This window comes from Zonotrichia albicollis, chromosome 9, assembly GCF_047830755.1.
Source record: "Zonotrichia albicollis isolate bZonAlb1 chromosome 9, bZonAlb1.hap1, whole genome shotgun sequence".
Taxonomy (NCBI): Eukaryota; Metazoa; Chordata; class Aves; order Passeriformes; family Passerellidae; genus Zonotrichia; species Zonotrichia albicollis.
In genome coordinates this window covers 21,211,099-21,233,092 of record NC_133827.1, presented here as the reverse complement: position 1 = coordinate 21,233,092, position 21,994 = coordinate 21,211,099, and the positions used below count along the sequence as shown (strand labels likewise).

The window sequence follows — 21,994 nt, the reverse complement described above, 5'->3', positions numbered from 1 at the left end:
TCAGCTGTGGCATTTCTCGCTACCAGGAGCTGGTAGAGCCCACAGATCACAAAAGCCCATTTTTTACACTTTTACAATTGATTCATTGCTCTCTCCTGGGGTGTTGTACACAAATTGTCAGCTTTGGTTACACCAAAAAAAACCCAAATTATGCCGGGCATGAATACTTGTTCTGATGTGGAGGTGGGCAGGGGCAGGGAAGGGCAGCCAGGTGACACAGAATTGGTGAGCTGGGGTGGGATTCATCACTCCATCCTGCTCCGCTTCTCGTGGGGGTCAGGCCCTGGGGGAGTCAGCCCTTGCAGCAGGATGGGGAGAATCAGAAGGTGGAAATGCAGTGTGAAAAATGCAGGTATTTTATGATTGGCTTTTTGCAAATATTAAAGTGAATATTATGTGTGTTGTGTTAGAAAGTAATGCTGTGCTAATTCTCTTAAGTAGTGTGTTAAATATAGTTTTAGGTTATAAGAAATGTTAAAATAGAAAGTGTGCTATGTAGGATACTTTTTTAAAGAAAGGACTCGCAGCGAGATAGCAGCCACAGGACACCTGAATCTTTCAGAGATAAAGAATTTATTGCTCCATTATCAGAAGAAACGATCATCTTCCTGCCTCGAAGGAGCTGTCAGGATTCAGAGGAAGAAGCTGACACTGACCAGCCAGAATCCTGTGTTTGAATGGAATTTATGCATCATGTATGAGGTGTATGAATATGCAACAGGTTATTGCTTTTAAGGGTTAATCCTCTGTTAACGTGGGTCCTTTTTTGGGCTTATTTTGCCCAGAAAAAGGCACCCGGACGTCCATAACTCTTTGTATTTATTGTCTCATATTGTCCTAATCCAAATTGTCCAAATTTTTATTACTCTAATTGTATTACTATTTTTATAACCACATGCAAAAACTCGCGGGCTGTGATAAGGGCAGCTTAACAGGTAAAGCAAAACCTGCACAAACAAGTGAATGGAAAGGAATTCATTCCCTGCTTCCTGCCGCAGGTGGGTGCTCAGGCATGCCAGGAACGCCTAACGGGGATTTGGGAACACCCCCTTGGTCCCTCCTTCCTTCCTCCCAGGTTTTATTGTGAGCGCAGCCTCCTCCAGTGCTGGAGAGCTCTGTGCTGGGCCAGGTCAGCTGTGCCCCCTCCCAGCCCCACGAACAGACCTTGGTGTTGTGTAAGCAGCACTCAGCAGCAGCTACAGCATTCCTGTGCTTCCATCGCTGATCCAAACACAGATCCAGACCAGCCACTGTCGAGAAAATTAACTCTATCCCAGCCATGATCCTGTACAAAGACAAAACCAGCAGAGACAGCCAAGAGGACCACTGGTTCTAAGTGTGGAGCATTCACAGCATTCTAGTATTTAAGTCTGTCTCAGAAAGATTAGAGTTTTGTACAAGAAATTACTGTCACAATAATTCTTTCTAAAAATACATATAGATGTACCCACCCTGTCTCTCCCTGCTATAAACAACAGTGCACCATTATGTGAAAGCATCACTGAGAACACTGAGAATAAGGTTTAGGAAAGATAAAATAACCCTACACTCACTCCTCCCTTGTATTCCCCCAGGAACTGCTCTATTGTCAGTGAAACAGTAACACTTACATGGAGCTTTAGGATCTTCAGGTGTAAGGAAGATGTTAAATGGAGCTGTGCCAGAACTTCCCCGGCCACAGTCCAGGGTTGTGTGTCTCCCTCCCGAACACCCTCTCTGTACACAGCTGAAAAAGAGAACTATGGAAAGTTCCACTTCCCAAAAAGAGCCTTTCATGTGGAAAGTCTGTATTTTACACAGTGATGGTCAGTAGTTTAGGGGGGGAAAAAAGAAAGAATGGTGTAGGAAAAGAGCAGAAAATATAAACAGCTTGAATCAGATAGAACTAGCTGCATCAGCCTATCCTGGCAGAAAGCAAACCCTAGAGATTTCTTTTCCAAGGACATCTTGGACTTCCTATAGCTTTTCATCACCCCACACCCAAGCAGCACAGGCTGACTTGGGTTGGGAGAGACCTCCAAAACCACTGAGCTCAGCCTGTGGCCAATCCCCACCTTGTCACCAGCCCAGAGAACTGAGTGCCACATCCAGGTATTCCTTGGACACCTCCAGGAATGGGCACTCCAAACCTGCCTGGGCAGCTCCTGCCAATGCCTGACCACCATTTCCACAACAAAATTCTTCCTCTTTGCAAATGATGGCATTGTTCACTTTGGTTTAGCCCAAAAGAGGACAATCAGCTCCTCTCTGAGTGGTCCTGAAGGATGGAGAGGTGGGGAGTGTCCCATAATTCAGAGAATGGGTTGAATGGCCAAGAGTGGAGAGTAGGACTAGGTACTGGCAGGCCATGGAATATATGGAGGTATTTCTGTCAAAAGCATCCATGTGGCCAAGCTGAGAGAAGTGTGATCTTAGAACTGTATTCAGAAGGGCATTGCAACACATTGCTGAGCACAAGCCAGCATTCTTAGTGCAGTCTGACAGCTTAGAGATTGTGTTCTGCCTTAAAACAGAACAAAACACTCTTTAGGATGGTTTTTCTTTGAAGAACAAGGCTCTGGAGGGAACATTTATTTCACTGCTCTGTGGAAGAGCCAATACCACAAAAAGCAGGTATGGAGAAAATGGCTACTCCATAAGACTCATGATATCCAGTAGGGCTTTCCAAACCACTACACTTGAGTAAAATCCATCAATGGGCTCCCTCTGCGCACAGCCAGAGCCAGCTTATTACCACCCAGCAGCTCAGGAGAATCACAGAATCACAGGATGGTTTAGGTTGGAAGCTCACCCCATTCCAACCCCCCTGCCATGGGCAGGGGACACCTTCCATTAGGCCAGGACACTCAAATCCCTGTCCAGCCTGGAGAGGATTGTGGGGAAGAGCATAACAGGCTTTGCTGACATCCACTGCTCTGCCCATGTTGACAGAAAACATCTTTTTGTTGTACAAGATTATCAGCTTAGTGACACTATTTACTGTGGAAAATGCCCTGGCTCTTTCTTATCACCACCTGCTTCATTTGGATACAAAAGAGCCTAGATTATGAGTGACACGTATCAGTAAATAAGGATATAACTAACAAACACCAAGTAAGCCAGAAGATGAATGACTCACTGCCTCTGTAGCAGAAAGGTGACTGTGGTTTTGTACAACAAACCATAAATTACAAAACAAACATTGTAGCAAATAAAACCAAACCCCAAAACCAACAAAACCCTTCATGTTAGAATAGAACAGTTCAGCTGGAAGGAACTTAGGACAATCATCTGGTCCAACTGCTTGACCAGTTCAGGGCTGCCCTAAAGTTTCACCACTGCTCAAATGCCTCTTGAACACAGTCTGGGGCATCAGCCATCTCTGCAGGGAGCCTGCTGCATATTTGATTATGTGCTCTATAAAGAAACACTTCCTAATGTCCAGCCTGAGCCTCCCTGGCCCTGCTTTGAGAGCAGCATTCCCATGAGATCAGCACTTCCCTCTCCATGCCCCCTCCTCAGGAAGCTGCAGAGGGGATGGGGCTGTCCCTCAGCCTCCTTCTCTCAAAGCAGACAAACCCAGAGCCCTCAGCCTCCCTCTCTCTAAATCAGACAAACCCAGAGCCCTCAGCCCCTCCCAGGTCACACCTCCCAGCCCCAGCCCCAGCCTGGGTCTCCTCCTCTGGGCACACTCAAGCCCCTTCCCCATCTCTGACCCTGGAGCTCTCTGCCTGAGGCTGCCCAGAGCTGAGCACAGCCAGGCCCTGCCCTCTCCTGTGTGGTGTCCCCAGGATGCCACCTGCCCTCCCGGCCATGGCTCCTGCTCAGCTGCTGCCCCAGCACCCCCAGACCCTTCCAGGGCTGCTCCCCAGCCTCTCCTCTCCCAGCTCAGCCTCGTGCTCAGCCTTGCTCCCCCTGGGTGCAGAGCCCACACTTGGACTCAGCAATTCTGTGCAGAGCCCTCTGCAAGGCCTCTCATCCCAGCACAGTCACAGAGTGGTTTGGGTTGGAAAGGACCTGAAAGTCCATTTCATTCTACTTCTCTGCTATGGGCAGAAACACCTTCCACTAGACCAGGTTGCTCCCAACCCATCCTTCTGGATCATCACTCCAGGTTATCCCAGGTTGGGAGGGATAATTTTACACCTCTATGTGAGAGCAAATCCAGAAGCTGGGTCTCCAGCGTCCTCTCCTCTCTGGCCAGTCCTTCCAGCACTGCAAACCTGTACATGGGACAACAGTGATGCTTATTTGGGACAACCTGGAGGTGGCATCACTAAAGAGGCCATGGCCAGATGTTGTTGTGGGCTTTGGGATAAGTGTATTAGATAAAACAAGTGAGGAAGTGTCTCAGGTTTAGCTGGGTGTGTATTAAATTACCATCTGTTAAAGGCAGGGCAGTTATCCTCTGTTCATTGGGCAGTTTACTTTATCTCTCCCCCAGCCAACCCTCCCTCCAGGAGATCTCTGCTGTCCATGGCCACTGAGTGTCCCCGCAGGGCTGATCCAATCCCAGCATCCCATGGGGAGATGCTCCGCCCAGGGGAGGAGCCAAGCATTCCTCCCTGGATCCAATCTGAGCCTGGCACAGCACAGCAGCCTTTGCCCCCTGCATTGGCAGAGGAGCAGCTTTCTGCTGCCCTGCATGGCCAGAGGGAGCCCAGGCCCATCTGCAGCAGCCCTGGAGCTGCAGAGGAAAACTCCCCCCTTGTGCAGGATCCCTGCTGCAGCAGAGCCACAGCTGGCACTGCAGGAGGGCTGAGCCCCCATGGATGGGGCTGGGACACCCCCTGACACACAGGGGACAGGGACTGCTCTGACTCTGTCAATGGTTTTGTTTGTGCTATTGCATTTTTATTTTAATTTTCCTAGTAAAGAACTGTTATTCCTATTCCCATAATTTTGCCTGAGAGCCTCTTAATTTCAAAATCATAATAATTCAGAGGGAGGGGTTTACATCTTCCATTTCAGAGGAGGCTCTTGCCTAACTTAGCAGACACTTGTCTGTTCAAACTAAGAGAGGAAGAGCAACACCTTCACTTGGAAGAATTACATCCACAAGCTCTCCTGTGTCTCTGATGCTTCACTTGCACAGCCCAAGTGAGAAAATGCCTCCTTTGGTCACTGATAAATCAAAGCAAACCCAAGGGGACAGAGTTGGAATACTCATACATAGACACAGTGCTTGGTTTCAGTGTTCACACTAAGTAGGAAACCCAGCAGTGTGTTCTTCAGCAAGAGCAACCCCATTCCTTTACTTGTTCCATCCCCATAACAAAATCAAACATGGAGCACTCCATGTTCTTGCTGATCCAGAGTGCTTATAGCCCAAGTGCAGGTGCAGAGCTGGAGCTGCTCTGCTGCCTCCTCAGCACGCGCTCCTGTCAGGAGCTGAGGGCAGAGTCTTGTAGGGGTTGAGGATCCCTTTGGGGTCCAGCATGGCTTTGAACTGCTGCATGAGCAGCACTGCCTCGTGGGGTTTGCTGTAGTGAATGAAGTGTCTCTTCTTGAAGCCCAGCCCGTGCTCTGCACTGATGCTCCCACTGCACCTCGCAGTCCACTCATACACGAAGGGCTCGATGGCCTCCAGCAGGGAATGGCTGTAGGACTCTGCAGTGATGTTCAGGTGCAAGTTCCCATCTCCTGGAAGAAAACATTGCACAGATGGGTCTGGGAGAACAACCTGGTGGCCCTGCAATGGACACTCATTCCTGCTCTCAAACAACAGGGCCTTTGTTAGTCTGCAAACTGCAAAAAGGACAAGCTCCCTGTCCTACAAACGTCAGCCTCTCCGTGCACAAATAATTCAAATAGGATCTTTGCTTTTCCATGCTCCAAGTGCAATATTTGAGGAAAGGTTCTGAGTTAAGCTACTTTCAAACTCCAACTTTTGTGATTTTCAGATTCCCACTGTGCTGCATTAATGTTTGTGCCACCACCGTGATGCAATGACAAAGACTTGCCCAATGGCATTTCATAATGATTATTAGATTTTAACATGGTCCTTCATCACTTTTTCTCTCCCTATTATGCTTGTGCAATGTTCTAAATGTGCTTTGGCACTGTGTCAATAGAAACAAAGAAAGCAGAACAATTTCTCCTTTTGCCACCGTGTGTGACAGTATTTGATTAAGTAGAGTTGCTGGGTACTCCAAAAGACAAAACACACAAAGAAAAATACAATTTGCTCATCCTCCTCCTGCATCCTAGCAAACCCTCACTGCACACAGCTTAGTCCTCAAAGAGCTACCAACAGGAAGCCTTTGTTATGCAACGTGTCTTTCAAATGATCCCTAATCAAGTGTGCTCAACAGTGTTCCATGGGTTTTTTTTGTAACAGAACAGCTCTCCTAAATGACCAGTTTACCTGCTTGTAAAATCAGATTAGTTTCCCAGCAAGCTACAAATCTATCAGCCTTTCTGTGCATTTATCATTATTCTCTGTTGGAGGGTTAATGGCTCACAAAACCCAGATTTTCAGTAGGATTAATCACTTTGGACAATAAAGTGGATATCTGCCAAATGTGTCTAAGTTCATCAACCAAATTGATGGTCCAATTGAACAAATCACATATTTAAATAGAAAGTACACAGCAAGAAGATACAGATGACCAGTTCCATGGCTCACTGGCCAGCAACCTGCCATCAGTATATGGAAAACAGTCTGAAAACAGTGAAATTCAAACACAAAGATCCTGATGCACCCTCCTCTTCCACAGCCATCAATTTAAGCCTCTCACCCACAGCACAGAAGGGCCATCACCTCCTTTCCCAGCACCCCTGTGGCATTCACATTCTCTGACAAAATCCCTTCGCCCAGGATTTTTCTCCTGGGAAGCTGAGAAGCCTCAGAGAAAAGGAAAACAATTCTTATTTGCTTCTCCTCTGTTTTGCTCATTGGAATGTGTTTGGACATTGTTTATCCACAGGTGATTGTTTCGCTGGATTCTGGTGTGAGTTGTTTTGGCTCATTGGCCAACTGGGGCCAAGCTGTGTCAAGACTTTGGAAAGAGTCACGAGTTTTTATTATTATCTTTTTAGCATTGTGTAAGTTTCCTTTCTGTATTCTTTAGTATAGTTTAGTATAGTATAGTATAGTGTATAGTATAGTATAGTATAGTGTATAGTATAGTATAGTATTCTTTAATATAACATAGTATCATAAAGTGATAAATGAGCCTTCTGAGAACATGGAGTCAGATTGCTCATTCCTGCCTTTGTTGTGGCATTCCCTGCAAATCCAACACACCCCCACTTACCCAAGTGGCCATAGCCCACCACGTTTTTGGCACTCTGGCCCAGCCGAGCCCTCATGTCAGTGACAAGGTCATAGAGCTTCCCCACAGGCAGGGAGATGTCGTACTTGTACACATAACCCTCGTGAGTGAGGGCCTCAGTGATCCTCTCCCGCAGGCTCCACAGCACCTGAGCAATGAAGGATCACAGAAATCCAATTAGCTCTTGCGTTCCATGTGTACACCAAGAACACCTCCCTATATAAAACACAAATCCACCCAAAGAGATTTGTGGGAGAGGAAACACTGACTCGCCTTTATTTTCTTCTCGTCCGTTGCCACAGTTCCATCAGTGACCAAACCAGAAGCCATGGCCCGCTCTAGGAAGTTGTGCAATTTTTCTTCATCATGAGTTGAGTTGGAGCCCGAAGTTTCAATTAGAACATAAAAAGGGCTGTCTGAGAATGAGAGTAAACAAAGTAAATGCCCTGGGGCAAAACAGAAGAATTCAGGGCAGGTTTTGGAGCTTTCCCCACATGTTATGTGCCCAGACACCCTGGTGCCACAGAGAGCACTTCACTGACATGCTAGATCTTTTATTAAGCAACCACTTCCCAGAAAGCTAGCAGTTTTGTGAGGACAAATACAAGTAAAAAGTCTCATCTTAAAAGATAAAAGGTGTTTGGAATTGATATACTAGATACAAAAATTATGACGGACGCCCACACAATCACCAACCTTTTAAAAGTCAGTGAGTCAACTTTTTAAAATGAGTCATTTTTTAGAAGTGTTTAAAAGTAGTCTAAAAATCCCCAAGAAGGGGATTCCCTGCCCCTTTCTGCAGTGTGAATATCACTGGTACCTGCCACTGGGCTGGACAGCTTGAGGTGTGTCTCAACCAGTTCCATGCACTTCTCATCCATGAACTCGTAGGCAGACAGGATCTCACCCAGCATGGCTCTGCAGGTTGTGAATGTTTCCAGAACCTTGGCAAAACTCTGACACCCTTCAGACAGAACAAACAGGAATCAGGACCAAAAAAACAGACACCACCCCAAACCCTCCGCAGGTTTCTGAGAAGTAAAACAACCTCAGTGAAGGTTCCCCACAGAGAACTCTGGACCTGCTGAGGGACATCCAGAAGCAGCTTTTAAGCAGCCTGGCCACATACTGATCCAGAGCCTGACCTGCAGATGTGATTTCTCAGCCTTGCCTCATCACCTGGTCACTCACCTGACTCCTGGATTGTGGCTGCCTCTGCCTGCTGTCACAGCTTTGTCCTGCTCATCTCCTGAACCTGTCAGACCAAGCCCTCCCTCACCAGTGAGGGGACTGTCCTGCCTGCCTCCTCACCCTGCTAAGCTCTTGGCTCCACTTTCCTTACAGAACAGCCTGCCCTTGCAGATATTTCAAGAGATATTAAATATCTGCACAGGTATTTTAGCACAGAGCCTTACACTATTTCCTAGAACCAGCTGATGCTGGCAGTGCAGCTCAGCAGGCTGAGCAATGCTTTCTCCTCTCTATCCCTACTCCCAGCCTTTGAATTCAGGTGTGAAATCATTCATTTCAGCTTCTACCTAGGAATGCCACATTCACAGCCTTAGGCCTCTGAGGACAGAGGATGGAGACAGCAGTGATAACTCCCAAGGTGCCCTCGGATCCGATGAAGAGCTGCTTGAGGTCATAGCCCGTGTTATCTTTGCGCAGAGAGGTCAGGCAGTCCAGAGCTGAGCCATCAGCCAGCACCTGTGGGAACAGGGGCCCAGTCAGAGCACCTGATAGGGATCTGCTGCCTTTGGCAATGAACTTATCACCAAGTGATGGGAAATGTCACTGCCCTTGAGCTGCAGCCCACTCCCACACTGCTCCTCCATTCCCAGCTCTTCCCCTCTCTGTATCCTACCCAAGTAGGATAGAGTAGGTATTTCCCTCCTACTTCTTTCCTTCCATCAGGACAAGTAATAACAGAAGTTTGCTCTGCTTTTCTTACTAATGGTGCAGAAGAACAGCCACTCTCTGCAGCCCTAGCTCCCACTATTCAGCAGAAACAAGGGAAGCTACTCGAAACAGTGAACAGCTAAGCAGAATGAAGTAAACCCTCTGCCACTTGAGCCTTAAATTAAGGCTGAGTGTCTCCAAGACAGGTTATTAAAGGCTATTTTGACATTAGAGCCAAACTGACCTCAGACAAATGCTCTCCTTTCTAAGTCTACACAGAAAAACAAAGCCATGCTTTTGTTCTCTGAGCAAATTTTGTCCCCAGCCATGAAAACTTTTAGAACTCCTAATCCAGCCTTTACATCCCAAGGCACTCGCCAGTAGGACAGGAGCAGCTGAGGAGCAGCAGAGACTCTAGGGCAACCAGCAGCCAAATGAACCCAAAACACACAACTATGTTATGGGGTGGGCTTTAAACCCTAAGACAATTTCCAAAGTCCCATCCAACACAAACCAGTTTGTAATCCTATGATTCTATTAAAATCTGAGTGAGCAGCCACCAGAAGAGAGTGATGCAGAATGGATTTAGCAGAGTGTTCCAGAGAAACCAACTCCATGCAGATAACCTGGGATGCCCCAACCTTTCCCTACCTTCTTTACCTCTGTCAGCAAGCACTGGAAGTCAGGAAGCTGGAAACTGCAGCAGCAATAACATGCTACACGCATGAAGGCGTGCTGGCCCTTCTCAGAAGAGCCCACCAAGGAAAAGAGTGGGAGCCTGGAGAGGAACGTGGCAGTGTGCTGGACAGTTACAGGAGCAGGAAGCAGCACAGCAGAGGATGACACAAGAAGGGAGCTGCCAGGTACTCGCCTTACCACTTGCAGGCCCAGCACGGTCCCTCGCAGAGAGCCGTACCTCAGGAGCCGCAAGCCGCCGGCGTTGGTGGCCACATTGCCCCCGATGTGGCAGCTGCCCTTGGCTCCCAGGTCCAGGGGCATGATGAAGCCCTGCTCCTCCAGGTACTCACTGAGCCTCTCCAGCACACAGCCTGCCTGGCACACAAGGATTCCTGCAACACAAACACCATGCTACAAGCTGATGGCCAAGAAGAAGGTGCTTCCTCAAGAAGCAGGAGCAGTTTGAGCTGATGCAACCATCACTTTCTTCAAAACTTCTTGGGATTCAGTTTAAATGCACAAATCTGTGCATGTTCCAGGGAACTGCTCCCTCCTCAAGCCTCAGGGAGCTTTGGTATTACCTCAATATCTCATCACCCACATCTCTGGACTGGTAAAACACAGGCACATTAAATGCATCTCTGCCTGTTGTTCTCTCTCTCTGAACAGAGATTCTCACACCAGCCTGACCCCCCAAATCCAAACAAACCTCCTTATGAAGCTGCTGGGCTGAATCCTGCTGATTCTGCTGCTATGCTACCTGTTCCAAGGAAAATGCCTGCTCTGTGGCCTGGGGCTCATTTCTGTGCTTCACATCCCTGGAATATTTACCAGACACCTTGTCAAAGCTGATGATCTGGTTCATGAGAGCAGTGGAGAGAATGATCTCATCAAAGACAGGAACGCTGCCCCCAACAAGGCCTGTGTTTCCTCCCTGAGGGTTCACTGCCAGGTTCCTCTCATGGCAGTACCTGGAAGGAAAAAGGTTTCTAGATTTTTATGCATTTAAAAGGCACAATCAACCTGTCAGAGAAGTTTCACCTCTGCATGAATGTTGACTGCTGTGACAGCACTCCTTAAAATTAAGCAGCATTTCACAGAAAGATGAAATTGATGGAAGGAGAGAGTTTCAATGGCAAAGTGAGAAAGAGCAACTCCTGTCTGAACTCATCCCAGGGCTGAGAAAAGAACCAACACCTGAGGTTAGGCCCCTGTGGATCTACACATCTGGCACACATCTGCCTGGAAAGCACTGCTTATGTTTCTACAGCAGTCTGTTTTAACAGCTTGGGCTCCTCAGCCATCCTCTGGCAGTGCTTTCAGACATGACTGCCCCCCTCATTCCAAGAAATTTATGTCCTGTAGGTGACAAAATGTGCACCTGTGCCTCTGCTGCTGCACCTGCCACATCCCTGCCAGGCAGCACCCAGCACATCCCTCTGAGCTCACAGCAGCTCCTGCACAAGGGATGGCACAGAGCCCATGGCACCAGAGCTCCTTGAGCAGCCCTGCCTGCCCTCCCTGTGCCCTGCATCCCTGTTCTAACATAGCCAGGAGCACGCTCCTGCAGCTGTCAGCTCCTCAGCCAAGCACTGATCTGCCACAGCACTGCCCAACCAGGGCTGTGCTCTCACCTGTGTGAACAAAACAGACCCTCAAACTGCCTGGTTCTGCCCTAACCTTCTTCACCTTTTTAAACAGACCTTCCTGAATCTTTTCACAAAACTGGTCTTTTCTGAGCACCTGTACAATACCTAATTTTAGCTATTTATCAGAGCAGAAAAGTCATGAAGAAAACTAACTCAGCAACATAAGGAATTAGTGTCTGAACACCTACCAGCTCCCTTCAGGTGCTGGATCATCCCTGGCTGAACCCAAGCCCAGCAGAAAAGGTGTGTGTTACCTGAGAATCTGAGACACCTCTGCCGTTGTCTGGGGCTTCAACACCAGCTGGCTGCAGCCTGCAATGAAAGCAAGGGACTCTCAAGGCAAGCTGTGGCTCTGCAGAGGTCAGAAAGAAACAGGGGGGAAAAGATGAGGTGGGAAATAACAATGCTCCCTCCACTGTTAGGCATTTCAACCACTTTGACAACAAACACTTCAACAGCAGCCTTTCCCTTTAAGCCCTGCAAAAAACCATGCATGTATAGGTAGACTTGGCTGCCACTGGAGGCAATAGGAAATTGTTTAAATTCTCATTAAATCTTTGAGAGAAGCAACAGAAAATTCACAATTCTTGATTTAGAATCATGGGATGATTAGGGTTGGGAAGGACCTAAAAGTTTATCTCATTCCACGGGCATGGAATACCCTTCCACTGTCCCAGGCTGCTCCAAGCCCTGTCCAACCTGGCCTTGGACACTGCCAGGGATGCAGGGGCAGCCACAGCTGCTCTGGGCACCCTGTGCCAGGACCTCACACCCTCACAGGGAAGAATTTCTTCCCAATATCCCATTTAACCCTGCCCTCTGGCAGTGGGAAGCCATTCCCCCTTGTCCTGCCACTCCAGGCCCATATAAAGTCTCTCTCCTTCCTTTTAATAAATCCCCTTAAAGTACTGAAAGGCTGCAATAAAGTCTCCCAAAAGCTTTCATATTCTTTTGTGAGGTTCAATCAAAACTGTTAGCTGAATCAACTAATCTCAGGAAAAAAATTATTAAGTTAGAGGGTTTCGATTTTTTTGTTTTAATTTTTGAGAAAGCCTATAAGTTTTCCAGCTATCAGGTAATTCTTAGAGGAATAATTTTATGAGAAAAACTCATTTTGGGTGCGCAGGCACTCATCTGCTCTGTGGTGACCAGTGACAGGACCGAGGGAAGAGCTGGAGCTGTGGCAAGAAAGGGTTAGGGAGGATATCAAGGAAAGGTTCTTCCTCCAGAGAAGGCTCCCCAGGGAATGGGCACGGCCCCAGGGCTGCCAGAGCTCCAGGAGCATTTGGATAACACTCTGAAGCACAGGGTGAGATTGTCGCAGTGTGTGCGGACTCCATAATTCTCATGGGTCCCTTCCAACTCTACGGCCTGTATAGATGCGATCCGCCATTAATAAAGATAAGCTTTCCTTTAGCAAACTCCTTAACTAACAGAGGCAGGGAGGTTTCACCCCGCAGCTCGCTTACCTCGCACCGACTTCAGCCAGTCCACATTAAATGGCTTCACCTCCTCCTCTCCGGTGATGACCCTGCCGGGCATGAGGCGCTCGAAGAACGCCACATCGCCATCGGCCAGCCGAGCAAAGGGCAGCCTGCGCACCGCGTACCGCTCGCAGGTCGGCACCACCTCCCGGGAGCCAGCACAGCCCCTGGCCCGGGGCACACCGGGGAGCTCCCGGTTCCCTCGGCAGCTCCTCAGCCAGGCGGCCCCGCGGCGCCACACCACTGCGGCAGCCATGGCAAAATCCGCAGCTCCGCTCCGTGAGGGCAGCGCGGCACTGAGGGCAAGCGAGGCTCCTCCGCTACTCCCACCGCGCCACGCAGCCTCCTCAGCGTGGTTTAGCGCGGACCGGGAGGGAAAATTCAGAATTATGCCGGTAAAACGGAAGATTCCAAGGACGCTCCGCGGCGGGGACGCGCCTCACTCCGAGCCGCCAGGGGGCGCTGCTGCCCGCCGCGATGAGCAGGAACGCGCTCAGCGCGAGCGGGCGGCAGCGCCCCCTGGCGGCCGGAGGCTGCAACAGCACCCCCCTCACATTCATTCCCGCCAAAAATAACACATTTATTCCCAAAAATACTTTATTTATAATATAATCCAACATCTCCAAGATCCAAAAATACAGATATACATTTTTTTTCTTTTAAACTTTACATTCCTTAATTTTTTGTATTTTTTCAGGAATTGGGTGAAAGTTGGTACGGACCTCCAGTTTGGATGAGCTGCAGTAAAGCTGGGCCCCCCCTCTTTGTGTGGGTTTTTTTTTTTTTTTGGGGTAATGTTTAGTGGGGTATTCCTTTTGTAGGAAATATTTTAACACTGTACATTCAAAAGTCAGAAGGTTTCAATCTTTTAGTAAGCAAAAATGAAGGCTGCTGGTATTTCTGTCTACAAGGAGTTGTAAAAATTCTCTACAACCAGGTGTAAAAGGGCAGGAGATGCTCCTGAGCCCATCCAAGCCCTGAACTGGCATGTTCCCAGTGGGAGAGTTTATTGCTGGTATCAGATCTCAGATGCTTTACACATCACAGGTGTTAAAAAGAACAGAATGTTGTACCTCACACCATTCATCATTCCTAGCAAATTATCCTTCCTTTTGAAGGCTCTACCTTCCAGAGCTTGTTTTCCTTTTTGCTTAGATGGCTCAAGTAGAAAATGCTCTTCAAAGCCCCAAAAGTACTATTAAAAATGTATTTTGTTATCCTACCTGACCAGAATTTTAGAGCTGAGGGAAGTCAGCCTCACACTGGCTCACCCAGAGCTGCTCCCTTCCCTCATGGCACATTTCCAGCAAGATCTACAGAGTGAAATTTTGAGATTGTTTCCAATCAAATGCTTAATCCACAGCAATGCCAGTACTAACAAAGCTTAGAAAAATCAGGAAGAGAAATTGCCCTACAATACCATTGGGTGGGAGGGGAAAACAAACCCTGGTACAGCATCAGGGACTGGATTACAGGCTGGCTCATGAGGTATCACAAATTTGCTCTCATGAAGAGGCAGGAAGAAGAAGAGGGCTCACTGAACCCCAGGTTTGTGTGACTGCTGTTCCTCCTCATTCCATCCAGCACTCTGGCTTAAATTTCCCTGCCTGCTTTCCATGTGCTGCTCTGAGGCAGAAATGACAAATGTGTATCAAGAATGTGCATTTTAATGCACAGAACTGTGGGAACTTCATCTCTCTGTGATACAATGCAGTAAAGACACCTGTAACATCACACTGGAAATTACATCACCCTGAAGACAGGGATTTTTGCCTAAAATCCATCCTTTTTTCCTGCCATAAATCAACGTCCACTGAAAAGCTGCCTCACAATTGAGAAATTTCTTCTATGTCAGCAGCAGGCACGAAGTCCCACAGAGGGAAGGAGAGGTGGCAGGAGCTGTGTTCTACTTTCCTTCATTGCAAAACATGAGTAAGAGGCTCAGTGTAAGAGGAAAAGCCTTCTTTCTTTTGAAAACAGGTGCCAGAATCTGAGTAGAAGTGTTTTTAGTCTTCTGTGCTGTTTTTTCAGCAAAAGAAAAGTTTATCTGGGAGTTTCTTGGTGCCTTTCCAGCAGCCTGTACCAAGAGCTCCTGCACACTGGGATGGAAAGCAGCACACAGCCCTGCACAGAGCTGCCACCAACACCACTGGGGACCAGAGCCAGCAAAGTTCATGAGTTTGGGGCTTTTTTTTTTCCTCCTTTCACTAGCAGGAAGGAAACATGGAATACATTCCCCACCACATCTTTCACTGAAGGCAGGGAAGCCTCATGATGCAGGGGACAGATGCAAAAGCAAGACTTATCTCTGCTCTTCCCTCAACTTCTGTATCTCAGAGGAGGAAAACACAGATTTTTGCTTTCCAGCTCCTGATTTCCTCTCTCTCTTCTGCTGCAGCCACTGACACTGTGCTAATGCAAGGATTCACATTCATCATCTGAAAGGCAGCTAAGGAAGTCAAGAACATGCAAAATGTGGCCAATTAAAAAAAAAAAGACAAGAAGCTCTGTTAGAACATTCCTGATGGCCTTCTTCAACAGCAGAGCCACACCATCATGGGAACAAACAAATATCCTCATGGAGCCTTTCCCTAAAACCTGATTTCCTGATTTACCCATGTGCCACGCAGGCAATCACAGCTAACAATTCAGGCCTTCATCTTATTTGGTGAATAAATTCAAACTTCTCTCTCTCTCTCTCTCCAAGAATACTGCAGGTTTCATCTTCACAGTGATGTACTTAAAGAATCTTCAGGGAAATGGAAACAGCCAGAAAAGGCAACACCCTCCCTCAGTATTATTGTGCAAGACTAACATAAATAAAATCTCCGTGGCAAAGGGATTTGGGACTCCCTCCCAAAGTCATTGTCTTAGGAAAGAACAGGAATTTCAACTGGCCACTGGATAATTAAATATCATACCAGAAAAAGATGGAGGATAGACTAACAAAAAAGAATCAAAGGTAATATTGCAACATGAATGAAGGAATATATTAAATTCTTCTTGCCTCGGCGCTGTATCCCCCTCTACTCCTTACTTCTTTTTCTTTCTTTCCTGAACACAACGAGGACAAAACCTGTAGGAAAAAAAAAAAGAGGCAGTAATTAGCTCCTGAAATTACAAGCACAGAGCCTGAGAACTGTTTTTAACATTTGTGCACAATTAAGCCTTGTTTCTGACAGGTAATTTGTTAATTTGATTAAAACAATCCATTAAACAAGCCCACAATCCTTTCCAAGATAAGCATATAGTAAAACCCTGACAAGTCTTCAAAATTTGCCTCCAGAAGTGAAACAAAGAGGCACCTGGGTCTGTTTTAGGCACAGCCACAAGCAGTGACAATAGAGCAAACCTCAAATGAAACATGTCCCTGTTTACACAAGCCTCAGGTCAAAACCTGCTCTGTTTATCAGGCAGTTTTGCTCCCATCAGTACCTAAAACTTCTGTAGAAACAGATTTTAACAAGAAGGTTTGTCTTTTATCTTCTACTCTCAAATGAATCCCCAATCACAGAGGATGCAAACTGTCAGGGTCACAGCAGGGTTTTAATCCTTGTTGAGGCAAACTGCAGCCTGATAAAAACCCCAAAGCTGAATGCTGTCACACTCACCATTTCCCTTTTGGTTTGGTGGTCAGGTCCACACATGCAAAGTGGAACCACTCGATTGGGCACTGCAAAAGAGAAAGGAAAAACCCACAGAGGAGATTCTTAGTGGCTCACAAACATTGCCATCATTTGGTATGAGCTAAGTGAGCAAGGACTGAGCTAACTGAGCAAGGACCCCCTCCTTGGGCTGTACAGGGTTGGGAGGCAACAAACACCTGGAAATCAGTAATTTCTCAAGTGCTTACATCTGGGTTGTCACAGCCAATCATCTCTCCATAGGACACCTGGTGACACAGGCAGTAGGTGGGCTCGTTGGGATCCACTGGCATGTCCAGGACGTCTGAGGGATGCACTGACAGGATGGTGTCAGCAAACTCAGACCTGTGGGTGAGGACAGAGTCAGGACAAAACACTTCTCAACTGCAGACAGCACTGTGTTACAAGGGCCTGGCTCCCCACTGCCAGAGGGAAGGGTTAGATGGGATACTGGGAGGAAATTCTTCCCTGGGAGGGGAGGGAAGCCCTCCCGCTTTTCCAGGCAACCTGGGCCTCCCCATTGCTGAAATGCTCCTGGCCAGACTTGGAACAACCCTGGCTGGTGGAAGGTGCCCCTGCCCACTGCAGGAGATGGACTGGGATGGTCTTTAAGGCCCCTCCAAACCCAAATCATTCTGGGATTTGATGTTTCCAAGATCCAAATGCTATTTGGGAAAATCAGTGCTTTACAGTATCTTCTCTAAACCACACTGAGCCTGTTTTAGAGTTTGCATTACATTACCACAATCCAGTAATTAAAATCATAAGGTAGGTTGGATCAAACACAGCATGACTGGAAAGAATTAAAGAATTAAGAGAGGGATTTGTAGCTGTCACGAGTAAAGTAACAAATTATCATACAGATCACTCCTGGTTGTGTTTACAATAACCTGTTAGGGGTTTTTCCTCAACCTGTTTCAATACAGATTTTTTTCTCATTATCAGGCATGAGTGAACCCTCTTACCCTGACAGGGATGTGCTGACATGCCAGTAGCAGTCCACAGAAACTACTTTTAGTTTCTTGTCACCTGAAAATATCATTATAAACCAAGCCCCTATAATATAAATCCCATCTCAGAGAGGGGACAAGCTTTCCTCATTGCCTTTTAAAACCAAATCAGATTATTCAAGGCTACCTAGGACACAATCCTGTGAAAACAACCCCCCAAAATTCTCAAAAATTTCAAGAACACCAGCACAACATCAGTTTCTGTCCTGATGGCCAAGTGAATTTCTTTTACCATCAAGATCACAAACAACTGTTAAAAATAGCCCTGTGACAAAAATCAAAGCTATTTTCTCCCAGCTTGCCAACAGCAAGAGACTGATCTTGTCCTTCCAGTCAGAGTGTTCCAAGCATGCTGAGCTTCCACATGCCAACCAAGGAGTTAATTAACAGCGCTGGCCTGTCCTAAGCAGGATATTAATGAAATGGAGTAAGACCAGAACACTCTTAACACTGCTCACCATCTGGACATGAGTCATAAACAGGGTAATATGAGCCTGTGGAAAATTCATCAAGTGTCACCCAGCCCAAGGCCCTGGAGTCATGCCTGGCCCTGCCTTACCCTCCTTTGAGCTTCTTTTTCTTTGGTGTATCTTCTTCAGATGTTCTCCTGCCTCGACCACGAGAGTTTCTTTTGTCTTTCTGACTTCGTCCCTCTAGAAAGGAAAAACAACCCCATCACTTTATCTGAGTGGCAGAAACATCCCCAGCTGCTCTTTTGATGCATGAAATCCCTATTTAATATGCAACTGAGTAATCCTTATTATATATGTAATTGAATATGCTGCCTGAAATGCATTTTAAGCCACAAGTACACCAAATTAATAACAACTGAGCACCAAGCTCTTGTGTTTGTAGTTTTGGCAACAAAACACTGCAGCAAGTCATAAACAGCATCACACTTGATTAGACATGCAGTGGTTTTTTTCATCTCAGCGTATTTTTAAACACAGTTAATAGATTACTTAATAACTAACTTAACTTTTATCTCCACCTCCTTGCTCCTACCCCTTATTTCATTGTTCAAAGGCATAAAGTTGCGCTGCTGCTTTTAATTTTAAATCTTCTTTTAATTCCTAATTTCTCCCAAAACTAAGACTGTTACAGCAGTGCAGTTTTGGCACAGCACCCTCTTTAGAACCTGTAACAACTTCAGGATGAAACAGTGCCAGTAAATTTGATCCCAGCACCACATTTCTCTTCATCTCTTGCCCACTGTAAGAGCATTAACAACAAACACAACAACACATTTCTTTCCTTCCTCCACAAATAACAGCTTATTTTACATCTCAGCCTTCCTGCTTTGATACTGTGTGCTGGAAAAAGTTCCCAACTGTGTAAAATTCACCCACTTTTCAGGCTCCTGGATGCAGGGGTTTCAAAGTCGCTGCCTTCCAGTTTATCTTTGAGATCAGCTTCAAAGCGCGCCAGGTCCGCATCCAGCCGGCGGATGTGCTTATCCACCTGCCCCGAGAGGAAACCACAAACTGAACTGCACAGAAACACCCAAAAGCAGAAAAAATAGAGCCCCAGACAAAAACAGGAAAGGCTCAAACTCGGCTGTTATCAGCAGGAGCAGTGTGGTGGGGCAGAGCAAGGCAGGAAAGGGGTATGGGGTGGGGAAAGGGAAATGGCACACGCAGAGGGAATGAGGAGGAAAAGCAAAAGCATTCAGTCCCTCCACAAGCAGGCAGAAAGGAAGAAGGGAGGCAACAGAGACTCAAAGCAACTCAAACTAATGATTTTCAGAACAAAACAAAATGAGAGATACTAAAAAAATTGGTTTTGTCCCTGCAATTTTCAAAATTGAAAGGTAGTCCTCGAAATGTGTTGAGCTGAGCAGTTTGGGTTTTTCCCATGGTATCCACTGTCATGTGAAACAAAGTTTATTATTAAACACAGACAGAGGCTGGCTATCCTGAACATCAACTCAACACACACTAATTAAGCACCTGGTACTACCCTGGCTGCAATAAAGTGACTTTCAGAACAGGGATTTCAAGGCACTCCCCCCAAACTGACAGGCAATTTGTTAATTGTGCTGCTGCAATAGTTTGTCATTAAATGAGTTCATTAGTTATCCAGGGCATTGATATCCTGGGACATCATTCCCTTTTTTGCAGTGTTTGATGGCAGCCAAAAACCTACTGCAGCTGTAGCAAAACCCCAAACATCTCTGAAAGCTGGAAAATAAACTTAATACAGTCAAAAAGATTCTCCTCACTCAACTTTCATCCAGGGGGTAAAACAAGTGGAAATGAGAATTATTCAATGGACAGAAGGAAAAAAAAAGTGGAAAGATGCATCTTAAGAAATGGGATGCATCTTAAGAAATGGGATTTTCTCCCAAGGTCTCTGAGGAAATTTTGATGTCCAATAAACCAAGGCAACAGAGCAGAATTCCTGCTGTTCCTCCACTGGCTTAAAAAAAAACCCCAATTTGCTTTCAACAGAGTGTGTCCCACATAAATTATCAGTGACGGAGAGCTGCTGGGAGGAGGGAGTGGGGTAAATTTGCTGGCATTATCACACTGCTGATAAAGAGGAGTACTGCTGATAAAGCCACCTCCAAGGGGGATAAACTCACTAATTATTCAGCAAAAGAGAAACCTGCCGCCAAAGGAGAAAGCTTTTTGGGGATGGCAACAGAGGGAAACATAAAAAAGCACTAACAATTTGTTTTGGTAGTAAATGTAGGCGAAAAAGAAGGAAAAGTGAGGGGGAGCTGACACTGTGAAGCATCTCCACGTGCAGCATTCCAAAGGATGCCCATTTTTCCATGGCTCACCATCTCATAGGTCTGCATGGCCAGCTGCACTTTGTCATCACTGTACTCCTTGCACTTGCTGTAGGCACTCTGGATCTTCCTCAGGTGCTCCACCCTCTCCTCAGGTACCATGTTCTTCACAGACTCAATGTAAGCTGCTGCCAGGCTGTCAATCTCTGCTTTCTTGTCTGGAAAAAAAGAAAAAAAAAATCAGGTATTTTTGCTTTTCTATTTTCATTTAGGAGACCCTTCCTGACAGCTGTTATGTTCCTCTCAATTCCTTAATGCATTTTCTTTTTTAAAAACAAGGCCTGTTAAGTTAAAGGTGTTCACTGTTTGGCAGTTGTGGTGTGATTCTGCTTTCTTGAGTGCTCTACAGCTAATTCAGAAGTTAATTTACAGTTAAGATCATGAACTGAACCCATGGGTTCACAAGTTTCAGAACATTTTAATAGTTGGGCCATCACTTACTGCTCTGATGGTTCAAAATTAAAATAATTAATGTGCAGACAGACACCAACAAAAGCTTTAAAAAGGAAGAAAAATCATCCTACAAGGCCCACAGGAATTTAGAACTTGTAAGATATGGAAACACTGGAAGGAAAGCCACTGAGTAGAGTGATCACAGAGCTACGAATTTGAACTGCAAACAAAATCAAGCCCTGCCATGTGAGCTGGATCCTCACAGGAGAGAGGCAAACCCTGCAGAGCACTGAGCCCGAGAGAAGGAACAGCCACGGCCCCTAAAGCCCGGCCTCCAGGGGGCTCTCCCCGTCCTCCATGCCGGGCTCTGCCTGCCGGAACACCTGCACGTACCTTCCGTCCTCTGATCCAGCTCCCGCATCAGCTGGAAGTTCCTCTGCAGCTCGCACGGCAGATTCTCAATACCTACAATAAAAACGCTACTCAATTCTCTGGGCAACCTTGCCAATGAAAGGTGTCCCTGCCCATGGCAGCGGCTGCAACGAGATGAGTTCTAAACCAAACCAATAAACCAAACCAAACCCAGCCTGGGACTCACGCACCGCGAGCCGCCCGCTCACCTCAGCAGGCTTTGAGTGTTGGAACCACCCAGAACCACGGCCCAGCCGAGGGGGAAGCGGGGCCGTGAGCAGAGCAAAGGGACGTGAGCGGGACCCCGAGCACAGGGAGGGGACGGGAGCAGGATCCCAAGGGGAAGGAACGGGATCCCCAGCCCGCGGACCCCCACAGCCGCCATGGCTTCACTCCCACTCCCCAGCGCACACCGCTGACGTCGCTCGGCGCGGGCTGATGACGCAATCCCCGTGCCGCCCCCCCCACTCCCCCGCGCTGCCCATGGCGCAGTTTTAATTCCCGCGCTGCCGCCGCCGCCGCCGCCCCCGCCCCGATCCCGCCGCCCCCGCCCCGTTCCCCGTCCCGGCCCCTCTGCCGCCCCCGCCCCGCGCTCACTGTCCAGGTAGTGCTCCAGGTACATGGCAGTCGCCATCTTGCGGCCCGCGCGCCGCTCCCCGCCGCCCGCCGGGCCCGCATGACAAGGCCCGCGGCCTCATCCCGTATTCACGGCCCGCCCGCCTCCCATTGGCCGCTGCCGCCGGGGGCGCTGCATATTCATGAGGGGCGGGGCGGGC

General features: G+C 47.4%; 2 protein-coding genes across 7 annotated transcripts; both read right to left on the bottom strand.

Moving 5' to 3' along the window:
• Positions 1-1,061: 1,061 nt before the first annotated feature.
• Positions 1,062-13,445, bottom strand: D2HGDH (D-2-hydroxyglutarate dehydrogenase). Of its 5 annotated transcripts, XM_026795045.2 has the most exons (10): positions 12,952-13,445; positions 11,737-11,794; positions 10,665-10,804; positions 10,032-10,225; positions 8,795-8,963; positions 8,077-8,220; positions 7,530-7,672; positions 7,239-7,404; positions 1,611-5,622; positions 1,062-1,285 (listed from the first exon to the last, which is right to left on the bottom strand). In XM_026795045.2, the coding sequence occupies exons 1-9, from the start codon at positions 13,220-13,222 to the stop codon at positions 5,348-5,350; spliced, it is 1,560 nt and encodes a 519-aa protein (XP_026650846.2). In that variant the 5' UTR covers positions 13,223-13,445; the 3' UTR covers positions 1,062-1,285; positions 1,611-5,347. The 5 variants fall into 5 exon arrangements, with proteins under 5 accessions (XP_026650846.2, XP_074403008.1, XP_074403009.1 ...); XM_074546908.1 differs by lacking the exon at positions 1,062-1,285 and having other exon boundaries at positions 4,788-5,622; positions 10,672-10,804; positions 11,737-11,834; positions 12,952-12,980; XM_026795046.2 differs by lacking the exon at positions 1,062-1,285 and having other exon boundaries at positions 4,791-5,622; positions 11,737-11,834; positions 12,952-12,979.
• Positions 13,446-13,710: 265 nt separating this feature from the next.
• Positions 13,711-21,972, bottom strand: ING5 (inhibitor of growth family member 5). Of its 2 annotated transcripts, none has more exons than XM_005489530.4 (8): positions 21,816-21,972; positions 21,201-21,272; positions 20,406-20,572; positions 18,970-19,081; positions 18,180-18,273; positions 16,820-16,955; positions 16,578-16,639; positions 13,711-16,042 (listed from the first exon to the last, which is right to left on the bottom strand). In XM_005489530.4, exons 1-8 carry the CDS (start codon positions 21,850-21,852, stop codon positions 16,000-16,002), a joined length of 723 nt encoding a protein of 240 aa, XP_005489587.2. In that variant the 5' UTR covers positions 21,853-21,972; the 3' UTR covers positions 13,711-15,999. The 2 variants fall into 2 exon arrangements, with proteins under 2 accessions (XP_005489587.2, XP_005489588.2); XM_005489531.4 differs by lacking the exon at positions 21,816-21,972 and adding an exon at positions 21,428-21,643.
• Between the last annotated feature and the right edge of the window lie 22 nt (positions 21,973-21,994).